The sequence below is a fragment of the Tasmannia lanceolata genome, unplaced genomic scaffold (assembly GCF_043159265.1).
Source record: "Tasmannia lanceolata isolate RefF3 unplaced genomic scaffold, GAP_Taslan_0.1 ptg000020l, whole genome shotgun sequence".
Classification (NCBI taxonomy): Eukaryota; Viridiplantae; Streptophyta; class Magnoliopsida; order Canellales; family Winteraceae; genus Tasmannia; species Tasmannia lanceolata.
In genome coordinates, this window is record NW_027518697.1 from 2,019,319 (window position 1) to 2,034,296 (window position 14,978).

At 37.8% G+C, this 14,978-nt stretch overlaps 1 protein-coding gene across 1 annotated transcript; it reads left to right on the forward strand.

Annotated features, from left to right (window-relative positions):
- Nucleotides 1-917: 917 nt before the first annotated feature.
- LOC143854687 (flavonoid 3'-monooxygenase CYP75B137-like) lies at nucleotides 918-4,350 on the forward strand. The gene is made up of 2 exons (XM_077364772.1): nucleotides 918-1,877; nucleotides 3,472-4,350. Exons 1-2 carry the CDS (start codon nucleotides 963-965, stop codon nucleotides 4,105-4,107), a joined length of 1,551 nt encoding a protein of 516 aa, XP_077220887.1. The 5' UTR covers nucleotides 918-962; the 3' UTR covers nucleotides 4,108-4,350.
- The last annotated feature ends 10,628 nt before the right edge of the window (nucleotides 4,351-14,978 follow it).

Consider the following 14,978-nt stretch of genomic DNA (forward strand, 5'->3'; position numbering starts at 1 on the left):
TGGGCTTGTCTAATCACTCCCTCTTTTGTTTCTTGTAAATGCTGCTTTGTGTCCTAAAAAGCATGTCAAGAAGACTCCTATTTTTTGTGTCTTCGAACAGAAAGAGTCGTTTTACTCGTTTTGCTCTAAAATATTTGCAAACATCATCTGAATATGAAAATTATAGTATATATACTTGTTCTAAGTTTTTAATTTCATAAACTAATGGAGAGTCATCTGCGTGGTAACCAACGTGCAAATGTACATGAAAACAACCATTACTCGGAGTGCCAGGACATGCAAGGAAACGGCTTGGACCAGGGCGGCGTGGGGGTTGGACCCACAATCTATCATTTTCTGTTCTTTTATCTATAGCAAAAATGATTCTAGAAGATAACAATTCTAATTTTTTTAGGAGAAAAATAAGTTTGCATTGAAAATGAGAGAACATTTAGTTGTGAAAAAATACACCAAATAGCAAGTGCAATTTTCCATCCACCAAGTGGACTACCAAACAAAACAAATAATTTCTCTCAATCACCATAATCTACCTGTATCACGTGGGAAGATGAATAGGGCACGAAATGAAAATGGTTTTGGATTTTAAGAATTGATTTTGAGTCAACAACTGATTATTGGACTTAAAATTGTGTTTGTTTTCATGTCCAATAATCAATCATTGACTCAAAATCCAAAACGAACAGGTTGAGTCACTCAATCGACTTTCAGAATCATCTAATCTATGCAACTTTTAAGCTGTGGTCCATCCACAAAATGGCCCACCGACTGTCACTTTCTGTAGGAAGACAACTTCAAATGTTACTTTGTTATTAAAAATGGTTACTCAGTCAGTGTCTGTAAATAGAAGAAACAATCCAAGAACCATAAACAGAATAAGCAATCCAAGCAATGCCCTTAAATACCCACCCCTCTCAACCTTCACCCCATCTCACCCTTGACCCAAACTTTCCACCTTCTTTGCCATGGACCTTCTAACTCCCACCACTCTTCTCAAGTTCTCCATTGCATCCTCCATTGCTGTAGTCTTGATTTCTTGGTTAGTACGCCGGATCATGAACACGATCAATGGAACATTACCGTTACCGCCGGGCCCAATGGGCCTACCATTAATTGGTAATCTTCCATTTATCGAGCCCGATCTCCACCGCTATTTTCTTAAATTGTCCAAGATTTATGGCCCAATTTTTAAGCTTCGGCTCGGAAACAAGCTCTGCATAGTACTACATTCCCCATCTGTGGTGAAGGAAGCCCTCAAAGACAATGACATAACCTTCGCGAACCACGACAAATTGGCCGGAGCTGAAATAATCACTTATGGTGGAAATGACATTGTATGGAATCCATACGGGCCCGAGTGGCGAATGCTCCGTCGCGTTTCCGTCCATGATTTTATCAATAACACGACGCTCGAAGTTGGTCGTGCCTTTCGCCGGAAGGAAATTCGTCGGATGGTTAACACCTTGTATCACCATGCCGGAACTCCGGTTAACATTGGTGACTATACAACTCAAACAATCTTCAACACAATGACAAGTATGCTATGGGGTGGTACAGTAGGGAAAGATACCAAAGTTGCTTCGGAGTTTAAAGAGGTGCTCGCGGGAATCGTTGATCTGTTGGGACAGCCCAACATTTCTGATCTTTTTCCAATCATAGCCCGATTTGATTTACAAGGCGTGGAGCGTAAAATGAAGGGTCTTATGTCATGGTTCGATCAGATCTTCGATGATATCTTAGATCAACGGATAGAAATGAACAAGGCAACTGGAGATGATAAAGGAGAAACCAAGGATTTCCTCGATATCCTACTGCAACTAAAGAATGGTGCCGATCCCAAGACGGTTTTGACCATGTCCCACGTCAAGGCCCTCATGCTTGTAAGTTTCTTTTTATCTTAGTTACAAAGATACTTTATACTTGGTTCGAGAACTTAGTCTAAAGAGTTCCATCAGTCATGGAGCTTTTGGGGTATTGATTATAAGGGCCTATGGAGCTTTTGGGGTACTTAGCATTTGGGATCATGTTGTGTTCGAAGAAAAAGGCTACGTGGAGCAACCTGCTTGAAAGCCTACATAGAGTACCCCCACCGGGCAAAAGTGGCACCGTGTGTGAAAGGGGCAATCTAGAGCAACTAGCATGAAAACTTGTCACAAAGTAGGCTGCCAATGGAAGCGGCCAGGGACGGAGCAACCTGCTTGAAAGCCTACATAGAGTGCCCCCTCGATTTTTGCCGAAAATTTTTCCTACAAATTAGGATGAGGAAAATGATTGTGAGCTTGAAGCTCATATAGCTTATATGAGTTTGAGGGCCCAAACACATGGGTCCTACATTTTTTGTGGTGATCCAAACCATACATTTTCAAGGCCCCATCACAGATAGGTTGTGTACCAAAAATCAGCTCCATTGAATCATCCTAACCCCTCAACTTTTTGATGGGTTAGGATGATCCTATGGAGCTGATTTTTTGTACACACCCTATCTATGCATGGGCCTTTCAAATGAATGTTTTGGATCATCCTAACAATGTAGGCCCACATGTGTTTGGGCCCTCAAGCTCATATAAGCTATATGAGCTTCAAGCTCACAATCATTTTTCTCACTTAGGATATGGCACGGACGTTAAAAATCTGACTTAAAGAAGCCGATTTTTTTTTCCTTCTATTAACGAAAAGTTAGGCTTTAAGAGAGGATTGCGGATTTGTGGTTGATAGAAAGGGTTTTTGCTCTTTTCACACATATTGCCCATATTTATAACTATAACTACAAAATTGCACTCACACAAGAAAGTCTTTATGATTTAAGGAGCAATTTTGAGATTTAAAGAGGGACGTAGTCATGCAAATATTTTGTAACTAAAACTACCAAATTGCCCTCTCCTCGGTAATAATTTTGGGATTTAAAAAGGGACATGAGTGAACATGTATATGAAATCAAGACCATTGATCTTGTAAAATTTCATCGGGCATGGTCTTAGTACCATCCTAAATGGTACTAAGAGGCGGCTGTCCCAAGTAGAAAAAAGGGCCGGATATAACACTTCGCCTCATGTTTTGATGGGGGCGGGGCCTATACTTTTAGCTCCGCCCCTGCAAGCGGCGACCTGTGGAAAGACTACATGGAGAACAACCAGAGTGAAAGCCGTCACAAAATGACCTACATGGCTATAAAGCATAACTTGGCTCCATAACGTTATGGCCATAATGCTCTAATAGCAAGGGGTGTGGAAATATCAATTAAAAGAACAGACCATGGAATTGATATTTCCACACACCCCCCCGCTATTAGAGCTATTAGAGCATTATGGAGGAAGTTCCTCTGGAACGTTATTCAGCCTAGTTCTATTCGGGTTTTTGTATATTGGTTAGGTACCTAATGAATATTATGTTTGTTTCACAACACACTCCAAACACAAATGTGACTTCATTCATTCATTCTTCAGCCCACCACTTACATCACTATTTATTGCCCAGGATTTGGCGATTGGTGGAGCCGAGACGACGTCGACTACATCAGAATGGGCCATGACCGAGTTGATGACACACCCGGAGGTTACTGAGAAACTCCAACAGGAATTAGAGACAGTGGTAGGAAAGGATAACATTGTAGAAGAGCATCATATATCGAAATTGCATTATTTAGATGCGGTGGTGAGAGAAATCCTTCGTATGCACCCAGGTCTCCCGCTCTTGATCCCACACATGCCTAGCGAATCGTGCCAAGTTGGGGGATATACCATCCCCAAGGGTTCTAGGGTCTTCATCAACGTGTGGGCAATACAAAGGGACCCTTCAGTTTGGGACGATCCATTAGAGTTCAAGCCAGAGAGGTGGTTTAATCCTAACAACGCCAATGTGGAGCTCAACGGAGTAGATTTCCGTTTCTTACCATTTGGGTCAGGGAGGAGGACTTGTGCAGGATTCACCTTAGCAGAAAGAATGCTTACATATAATTTGTCTTCACTCTTGCATTCATTCAATTGGAGATTGCCCGATGGGGGGAAGCTCGAGCATGAAGAAAAATTCGGCCTTGTTCTAAAGAAAAAAAATCCGCTGATTGTCATCCCCACACCACGACTATCCAACCCAGGGCTCTACAACAATGCTTGAAGATAATCACAACTCTTTGGATTGCTCTCAAGTAGTTCTAATAAGGTTTTGGTATAATGTTTTGGCATCTATGCTCCTTATGTTATGACCTTATAGTTATATTTTGCTTTTGTTTCAGTTTATTTTAGTAAGATAGATGAATGTATTGCCAATGTCTTCCTTTATTGTCAGGTATATATGCCTGAATCGACTTATGTACTCAAGTAATAAATTAAATATATCATTATCCTTTTAGAGCCTCAATTTTCAAATGATCCCCAAAGAGGTTGGTGTATGCAATTTGTAGCTTTTGAAGAAATTCATAGGGAAAAAAATCAAAATAGTCATCGAAGAATGATTGTTCCGTGTTCTATTGAATATGGACCCACGACCATTTCCAACCGTTTTAAAGGCAGGAATTGCCCAAGTAAGAAAATTAAGTAATGGATAATGATAAATAATGACCATTTCCATTGGGTCATCTCATAATAACTAGTTGCTGTGGACCCTGATCCGAGGACGGCGGTGAGGGAACGAGTCCCTAACACCCTCTGGATCATCCACGTGTGAAGGAGAGCTCTACCAAGGAACTCTCAAAACGGTTGCCACCCTCATAGCATAGCACGAGTGGCGATACAAAACGAATGAGATACATCATGATCAGGAGCCAAGGCTCGAAACCGAGATGTACCTAAAAATAAACTCAGAGTCGCCATCTATGGATAAGCCATGGAACCCCAAAATCAAATCCTCTGTGCAATGGATAACCAGAAATATATATGGGTTCGTGCCTGATTGCGAATGGAGAAGGTCTGAAGAGCACCCCCAATTCGTCCGAGTGCAAGCACTTGGTCTCTTATGGCATTTTCATTAACTCCAAAGAAGTTTGGGTAAAAATCATGTGAAATGGGAACAAATATCCCCGAGTGAACGTCTACCTAATCATGCATGACTCGGGGATAAAATAATAAGCACACATAAATAAAATAAAAGATGTGTCACCTAATGACAACTAGGTTGTAAGTGACATGCCTAACTGGTGTCTAGGTTCTAGTGGACATACACATACAAGCTACAGCTAAAGGTATAGGATCGGTACAAGAAAGTAAGAAAACACATCAAAACATACAATAACAACACAATAAATCCTAAGACTCTAAAACATTAGCATGGTCTGATATTCATCAAAAGAAGCATACGTATCCCCGCCTCCACGAGAATCAAGGCAACGTAGTTCTTCGTGCCTATTCTAAGCTATGATGCCTAAGACACCTAGCCCTCTATCCTAGACTCGATCTAAAAGACCGGACCAATTATTAAAGTTCATTGTATGATTATTTAAATTCCAGTGAATTGTGGATTTTAAGACACCCTATATGCCCTAACTAAATGCAGGTTAGCCTTAAGCTAATGCAGGTGGTTCCTACAACCTATGTGTAACTAGGCTGTGCGTCCTAAGGAAAACAATGGGATCACTAACGCATCTTAGACCTAGTCATCACTCGGCGATGTGGATCACCAACTGACCGAACGGAGGCGCTCCTACAACTCTAAGATAGACCCCTAACTCTAAAGCAAGCACACAACAATCAAACAAACAAAAAACCTATCAAAAGAAACTTCTAACTCTAAAACTCTCTATCTAAGAGAAACTCCTAACTCTAGAGGAATATTTTTTGAAAACAAGGTTTTAAAGGTGTTTGAAAGATTTTCAAAGTTTATTTTACAAGGTTTGGCTGGACTTGGGATAAAGATCCCAAGCTGCACTACGTACCTCGTGAGAGAGGATCAAGCCAACGTAGTTCGAAACGAACTCTCTTAATTGCTAATTCTAAAACACTCAACACTTTAAATTTTTTTTAGGTTTTCAAATGTTATTTATGTTTCAAATTTCTAATGTTTTTGAGTTTTAAAATATTTAATGTTTTTGGATTTTAAATTTTTTATTGTTTTTGAAGTTTAAAGAGTTTTCACCCTTTTGGTCAAAGACCTAAGGGAATGTACAAAGCAAAATCCTAGGGCCGAACCCTAGGGCTAACAGAGGAAACCCCTAAACCAGGTAAACTAACGCCAAAGACGAGGGAATGATCTAAGATCGCAAATAAGAAAAGCTCTAATGAGACTGTGCTAGTCTCTAACAAAGAAGAATGACGACAACACTAAGGAGAAACTCCTAACAGATAATACCAAGGAAGGAGTACAACTGAGACAGAGGCTCTCTAATAATACCACGAAAAGATGAATGAGTCAAAGACTCTCCGATAATACCGCTAAAGTAGACAACTGAGTCAAAGACCTCCAAACAAGGACAAATGAGTCAAAGACTCTAATAATACTGCTAAGCAAGATAACTGAGTCAAAGACTCCCTAACAAGGACAAATGAGTCAAAGACTCTCTAATAATACTGCTAAGCAAGATAACTGAGTCAAAGACTCCCTAACAAGGACAAATGAGTCAAAGACTCTCTAATAATACTGCTAAGCAAGATAACTGAGTCAAAGACTCCCTACAACACTACCTAAAGGACGAGTCAGTCAACGACTCTCTAATAAAAACCACTAACGAAGACAAATGATCCAAAGGCTCTCTAATACTACAACTTAAAGGAGGAATGAGTCAAAGACTCTCTAAAAGGAGCTGCTCTAATATAAGGCTGGGTAAGCCTTCTAAAAAAGGAAACCCTCTAAATGAGACAAGGCTTCTCTCCAAATAGGAGCTCTAAAAATGAGGCAAGGCATGCCTCCTACGAGAAAACTCCCTACCAAATTAAGGTGACGCCCCAAAGGGGGATACTCTAAATAACAAGGCTCGCCTCCAAGGGAGGATCGCCTTAGTGAGACAAAGCATGTCTCCTATGGGGAAAACATCTAACATTAACGAGGCAAAGCATGCCTCCTATGAGGGATTCTTCTAATGAGACGAATGCTGACTCCCTAAAGGGAGAGGCTCTAAGCAACGAGGCTTGTCCCCAGAGGAGAGCTGCCTAGCGAGACAAACCATGTCTCCTAAAATGGAGGGATTAATGAATAAGGGTGTCTAAAAGACTAAGTAAGTCTACTAGTTGAAAGAGGGGAGTGCTACTCAGACTAAGCAAGTCCCCTAAAATAATGGGCTTGGGCTACCGCCTTCATCGCCCTGGCGATGATGAGCTATTTTATCTTCCACCATGCCGGTGAGCACCATGAAACCTACCATGAATGAAATACACCATCCATTAACCATATGTCCTAAATTTCATACCCCATAACTTCAAGAAGAATAAAGAAATCCAAACAACTGGAACTGACATATGCCATTAAAGAAATGATATTCAAACCATAGTTCCAAACAATTCAACAATAAAAATCAATTAACTTGCAGATAATCTCTTGCATATAATCCAAGAGAGACAGCTAGCTATTTTGGGTCACACAATATGAAAAGTATTTGAAATGAATTGTCATCCACCACATCCAGCTTAATTTTTATGATTTTTGAATTGATAAATTCACAAAGGACATGCAATGGTTGCAAAGTGAACTCTAGTTAAACTTTTATAACTAGGAATTTAGGAACTACAAGCTGTTTAATCATTGTCTCAACTCAAATCATGATCATACATAAGCAGGATAACCTGACAATGAGCATTCAATAACTATGACTAAGAAATATATCTTAGAATTATGCTTTTGAGAATGTAAGGTTTAAACATGAAACCAATCTAACCGATCAGTTCATCAATAACAGAGCCAAAGAAAACTGAAATTTACCGATCCTGCTTAGGTAAAGGCTGCAAATATTAACAATGGTAAGGGCTGCCATTATCATTATAAAGAAATGTGCATATAAACACATAGTAATTCAATTTTCAGCTCCCTACACTTACTTTAAGGAAATGATATCCTCACAGTAGCCCTAAGAATTTCAATTTCAAGTTCAATTTCAACTATACATATCACATCATCATCATAACCATTAACCTTATAAAGAACTTCTTCTATTCTCCAGAGAATGAACTATTCATTTCCCAACCGATTTACAAGAATCAATACATGTAGCGGATGCAATTTACAGATGCAATCAAGACAGACAATAAGAGTCAAAGAAATATATGAATAGCACAATTACCCTGCAAATAACAATTCAAAACTCTCATGTATCATAACAAGATGTGATTTCTAATTCATACTATCGTAACAAGTTGTATACACACAGAAAAAACCACATTTCTTATCAAAACATGTTAATGAAAACCTGGATTGTTGCTGAGGCTCTGATCCGAACAGATTATGATTAGAGCTCAAAGAGGGTTGCTAGCGATGCTGATCTTTGCCAATAGAGCTCAAGCTTGCTGCCCCCCTCTCTGCACCATCTTTTGCCCCAAATGAGAAAACCCCCTCCTCTGATTTTATTCAACGAAAATGGGATTTAAGAGACGGTTTTGGTGGTGGTAAATGGTGGCTGAGGGTTTAAAGAAAGGGATTTAAGGAGATAGTGGCTAGGGTAGGGTCGGAGGTAGCAATCGGAGGTGAGGGGTCGGATTTGGGTTTGGAAGATGGTGAAATGGAAATGGGTTTGAGGGTGGTGGAAAATGGTGGAGGAGATGGCGGTGTGTTTTAATGGCTGCAAATGGGGGAGCATCCATGTGGGTTTGATGGTGAAAGAAATGGCAGAGGAGATGGAGGTGATTAAGATGGGGATGAAGGCTGGGGGTGGGATTCGGTCGGAGATGGGGGGTCAAGAAAATAGGTTTAGGGTGGAGATGAGAGATGGTGTTGATGGTGGAGGTGGTGGTAATCTGAGAAGGGTTGAGATGGAAGAACTTAGGAGGTGGCTGGAGGTGGTGGATTCCGGCAAGGAATAGGGGTTGGATTTACAAGGGATTTGGTCGAACAATGGGTCTTGGCCAAAGCTGGGTGATTGGGCCGATGGTGCTCGGAGTCGGATTTAATGGAGGTGGTGGCCGGAGATGGATTTGCAGAGTCGTAATGGGGAAGATAGAGGTGATGTAAGAGGACGACCAAGATGGGGAGGCCGGATCTCCGGCGAGACATCGTAGAAGATGGGGATGGGCAAAGCTTTCCACCATCTCTCTCTCTCTCTCTCTCTCTCTCTCTCTCTCTCTCTCTCTCTCTCTCTGCTTTCTCCTCCTCCTTCCTTAATTTCTGAAAATCTCAGATCCAGATCTGAGATTTTCTCTCAAAATCTCAAATCTGGATCTGAGATTTCCCTTTCAAATCTCCTCCTCTCTTCTCTCCCTCTCTCTGCTTTCTCCTCTCTCTGTCTCTTCTGAAAAACGAAGAATCCTCCTCTTCTTTTTTTTATTGAATTTTTTTTATACATTCACCTGATGGCTGCCGATATTGGCACTCCGAAAATTGATGGGCGCACAAAAATTGATTGGCGCGCCCGTCAATTTGTCCTATTATTGCTTGGGTTGGCCCGCTGCAGGATAAATCACCCCCCTTTTGGATTTGTACTACACACACTGCCCTGGCTCGTTCACTGAGCAAACGCGCTCGGATCTCGACAAAATTTTACGGAGACCTAAGGGAGACCTTAAGCTACCCTAGGGTTCAATTTGGGACCCCAGCTCACTGATTTGACGAGGCTTCGCACAAACATACCGAACCTGGGTCCGGTCAAAAAGGGGTGTCTACAGTTGCAGACCCGTGCGATGCACGGGGCGGCCTAAAAAAAGAAAGCTTTATAACATTTTTTAAAAAAAGAAAAAGAAAAGAAGAAACATTCGTAAGGAAAATATAGAGAAAGTTTCAATAGAAAAGGCTATAAGAAATCCATCTAGAAAAGCAAACATATATCTTAAACAAACAAATAATAATAATTGAAATACATAACAAATTTAAGCATTATAACAAAGGAATTCATAAAATTTCGCCAAACAGATGATGAATCCAAAATAAAATCAGAAAAAAAAGCACCTAACTTTAGAGACCCTAAAAACATAATGCCAAGACCTCCAAATATAATTATCTAAGGCCTAACAATTGGAAATGAATACCCATTTCCCCAAATCTTCAGATGAAAAGCACTGCTAAATTGCTAGAATCTTTCTAATCTAACCTAATTTCCTAATAAGTCTAGGTTATCTCTTCTAATCTACTTGCCTTATCTACCACCACAACGATCCGATGGTAAGTTCTCAACCTAATCCAACGGTGAGATTACCTAATTTTCTAATCACTCTATATTACCTCTGCTAATCTACTTGCATTATCTACCACCACAATGATCCAATGGTGAGATCTCAACCTAATCCAACACCAAGAACTCACATATTATAACACACAGGTAAAAAAAGGAAGTGAATATATCATTTCCCTTATAAGAAATACACAGGCAACAACATTTTATGATTTTCTACAAGACTTGGACTTGATACTTTAATATGACCATGCTAGAATGACAAAAAACATCTTTGAAAGACCTTAGGTGAAGAGGCCAACTATCTAATCAGCTCCATGTACATAAAAATGTAATGTACTGAGAGAAAACCTTTCCATGGAGTGATAGTTAATGCCAATATATATAGAGTAAGTATATGCCGCATAGTACTGGGTTTGTAATCATGTATATTACACAAACATCGTTGAAAAGAGTAACTGTGTGTTAGCCCTTTCTTTTAGGATTAATCACTTATTTGTATTATACAAATACAATTACCATTAGAATTAGATTAGGAGACAAAATGCCTCTTTGAATACATCTAAAAGATATTTGCATATATGCAGATTCCTTTATGCAAATGGTTTTGAAATTATCTATCAATTTTTTTAAAATAATCTCCTAGAAATTATAGAGTTAGAGGCAGAATCCACATAACAATTCACAAGAAAAAAAGCACTACATGTGGGACATTAAAGAGGGATTAATGTCCCACATGTAAAGAAGATAATAATAAAATAATCTTATTGTGATTAAGAAAAAGAAGAAGAAATGTAACATTTAAAAAAAGAAAAGCACATCCACATTGTTATTAGAAAAGAAGAAATGTAACTTACTAATGCTGTTATCTCTGTAGAAAAAAGTTATAAATAAGCTTTTAATATTTCATTTAGTATGATAAAAACGTTCTTATATTGATCCTCTAATCGAGGCACATAACAACTTCCAAAATACATTCTCATACAACGCTGACTCTCAAAAGTGTTGTAACAAACTGGTAGTTGTGAAAAAAAAGATTGCAGAATCCACATAACAACTCACAAGAATAAAAATAATATATGTCAAGAGTTCTTTAGCAAATTCAAATAGAAAATCACGAAAAATTAGTAATTTTCTAAAATAAGCAAAAGGACTGTTTGTATAATTTTAATTAAAATGGAGTAAATACATAACTCCATTGTCTTATTAGTTGTCACAAAAATTACAACAATTAGAAGTACCAAAATGTTCCATTTCTTGTAGCAGTTGGGTATTCAAAGGGAAAAAATCAGAGCAAGTCAACAAAGAAACTTACAGAGTAGAAATAAAATTACAATGAAATATTGATCCCTAATGTAATTTGATTTATCACATCGTCACCACCTGCCAAGAACACCCTCATCAAGAATTCTGCAGCAAATTTCAACCAAACCTATTAAAGTAGAGCATATAGGAAGGAAAAAAGAAAAAGAAAACGAACTTGAAAGAGAACCCTTTCAATCAAACCCATTAAAGCAGAGCATATAGGAAGGAAAAAAGAAAATGAAACCCATTAAAGCAGAGCATATAGGAAGAAAAAAAGAAAACATACCTGAAAGAGAACGCCTTACCCTTAGATAACACTACCTTCTATTTTCCTTTAGAGTATATCTAAAAGGGTCACACCCTGTAAACAACATACTCAAAGTCTCAGAGCAGAGAAGGTAGAAACAGAAACCTTAGAAAAATAAAAGGGAATAATCAATTATAGAGATGTTGAGAGATATGATCTAGGACATTCCATTGTTACATAAACACTTAGTATAAAATCATTAATTAAGAAAAATGAAAAGAAAATACAATCCCAGCATTGTGTCATCTGCAAAATAAAAATTCTACGTGTCAGATATATCAAAAAGAAATCGCATTTCAAATAATAATGGTACTGATTTAATACATAATAGAAATTGTGACATGAGTTATATCATATGCAAACAACACTCAAAATAAAATGAAAAAATAATGCAGATCAGAGAAAACCATGAATCTAAAGAAAACTAAAACACATTGCCTATTCACAAATAGAGGCAACAATGTAAAGTGAAGGTTCAAAAAATCTAAGTAATAGACCCTGTCAATGGACACAACAATCTTGGAAGCTTAAAAGAAGGGGCAAATCCCTTAACTATAGGAAGTGGAAACATTAGCGTGAAGGAATGCGAGAAGATTATACTAAGGGGTAAATCCCTTAATTAAAGGAAGTGGACACGTGGCACAACCACGTGGTGGAGATAAACATCATCAGTTTTTGAAAGAGAGAGAGTAAAAGGGGATACCAATCGTTGAGAGAGAAACATCGTGGCTCTTTTTAGAATATTAATTACAAATCCTTACACATACAGAAATTGAGTGTATATTATTCGGACCGTATATACATAGCGGTTGCGTGTATACCTGAAATTCTAAATAACACCTCTTAAAAGAGGCTTTACGCAGATGATGTGTGTATAGAGGGGACTTATATAGATAGATAGATAGATAGATAGATTAGATTAGATTATAAGAATATATAGATATTTTAGCATATATTTTAGAAAGAAAGAGTCATATATATATATATATATATATATATATATATATATATATATATATATTTCTAAAATCCAAATATATCAAGTTATGAAAGAGTTTTACGTTTATGGAGGACGGTTGTCTTTTTCTCCAACAAATAGAAATAATTTTGCTAATATACGTAGGATATTGACAATAGAAACAATTTTGCTAAAAAATAGGATATGGTGAGATTTTTTCTAAAATCCAAATATATCAAGTTATTAAAGAGTTTTACGTTTGTGGAGAAGGGGTACCACGTGGCGCAACCACGTTTTCCAGGATTCTGTGTATAGACCCTTAATTTTAGGTGATATTTCCATTCCTTGATTTTAACCTTTTTTTTCAAATCCAAAATAAGAAGCGTATTTTACTATTTTAGGAGATTTAATCTGTGGAGAGATATTATTTTAATCCCTTAATTATAGGAAGTGGGCACGTGGCACAACCACGTGGAGGAGATAAACATCATCGGTTTTTGAAAGAGAAAGAGAGTAGAAGGGGATACCAATTGTTGAGAGTGAAACATCGTGGCTTTTTTTAGAATATTAATTACAAATCCTTACACACACAGAAATTGAGTGTATATTATTCGGACGGTATATACATAGAGGTTGCGTGTATACCTGAAATTCTAAATAACACCCCTTAAAAGTGGCTTTACGCAGAAGATGGGTGTATAGAGGGGAACTTATATAAAAAGATAGATAGATAGATAGATAGATAGATAGATTAGATTAGATTATATGAATAGATAGATCTTTTAGCATATATTTTAGAAAGAAAAGAGTCCTATGAATATAAATATAAATATACATATATATATATATATATATGTATATATATATATATATATATATATATATATTTCTAAAATCCAAATATATCAAGTTTTGAAAGAGTTTTATGTTTATGGAGGAGGGTTGTCTTTTTCTCCAACAAATAGAAATAATTTTGCTAATATACGTAGGATATTGACAATAGAAACAATTTTTCTAAAAAATAGGATATGGTAAGATTTTTTCTAAAATCCAAATATAAATGCAAATAGGAGAAATTAGAGGAAGCGTGGAGTTGAAGAGATTTTGATGGTAGGCCACATAAATATTGTATGATCTTTTTTTTGCAAAATACTTTTGAAATGTTTTTTTAGAATTCCGACTTTTGCAAAGAGGAGGGGACACGTGGCAAAGCCTCTTTTTACCACATTCAGCTTTACTTATATATACTAGTTGCAAACCCGTGCGTTGCACGGGGTTGACTAAAAAAGAAACTGAATCATAAGAAATTGTGGGAAACATGTTTAAAAGTTATTGGGAAATGATATTTCCACTACCGTATTTTGATGATCTCACTCCTAACTTTATTGAAATGTACGGTATGGCCTGCAGCATAGGATGATCCAAACCGTCCATTAGATGGGCCCCAACCTATATATATAAACTGAGAAGTCCCATTATAGGAAAGATCTCCATTCATGAAATAATATCTCTTCAAAAATTTTCTTTTAAACTCTTTTAATGGTAAGATCTCCAGCACTGAGAATTATTATAATGTATAGAAAAAACTAATACTCATTTACATATGAAGTATTACAGTGAAGGCGCATATATAAATCAACTCGACCATCCGGTCAATGCACATAATGATGGTCACCTCGTAAAAGGTTAATAACACAAAATTTCCCATAAAAAATCTTTTTAAATAAAAAATTTTGATAGAAAGAAAAAGAATGAGAGAGAGAGAGAGAGAGAGATATTGGTCCAGTCGCCCCATCCGCTGTCATATTTTTGGCCCACAACATTATGCCATAAAGCATCCTTTTCCGTACCGAACCGCCAATACCACTTACTCAAAAGGGCTTTGTTCCGGAGGCGAATTTTGCCAATGCCCAAACCCCCGTCTCTTTCGGAACGACACACCGTTTTCCACGCAATAAGGTGCTTGAGCCTTTTCCCCCTTTCTTTACCTTCCCAAAGGAAATCCCTCTGAATTTTTTCAATACGAGAAGCAACCGACGCCGGAATCTTGAATACCGACATAAAATGTACCGGCAGATTTGCGAGGGCGGCTTTGATTAGGGTAATACGACCCCCAAATGACAAGTACCTCTTTTTCCAGGACGCAAGCTTCCGTTCAATCCGTTCAATAACCGGAT

What these genes read in the sequence shown, in the direction of transcription:
- LOC143854687 (XM_077364772.1), top strand. Translation starts at nt 963, where the DNA reads ATGGACCTTCTAACTCCCACCACTCTTCTCAAGTTCTCCATTGCATCC. An exon ending in ACGTCAAGGCCCTCATGCTT is followed by an intron (nt 1,878 to 3,471) that starts GTAAGTTTCTTT and finishes TTTATTGCCCAG; the next exon opens with GATTTGGCGATTGGTGGAGC.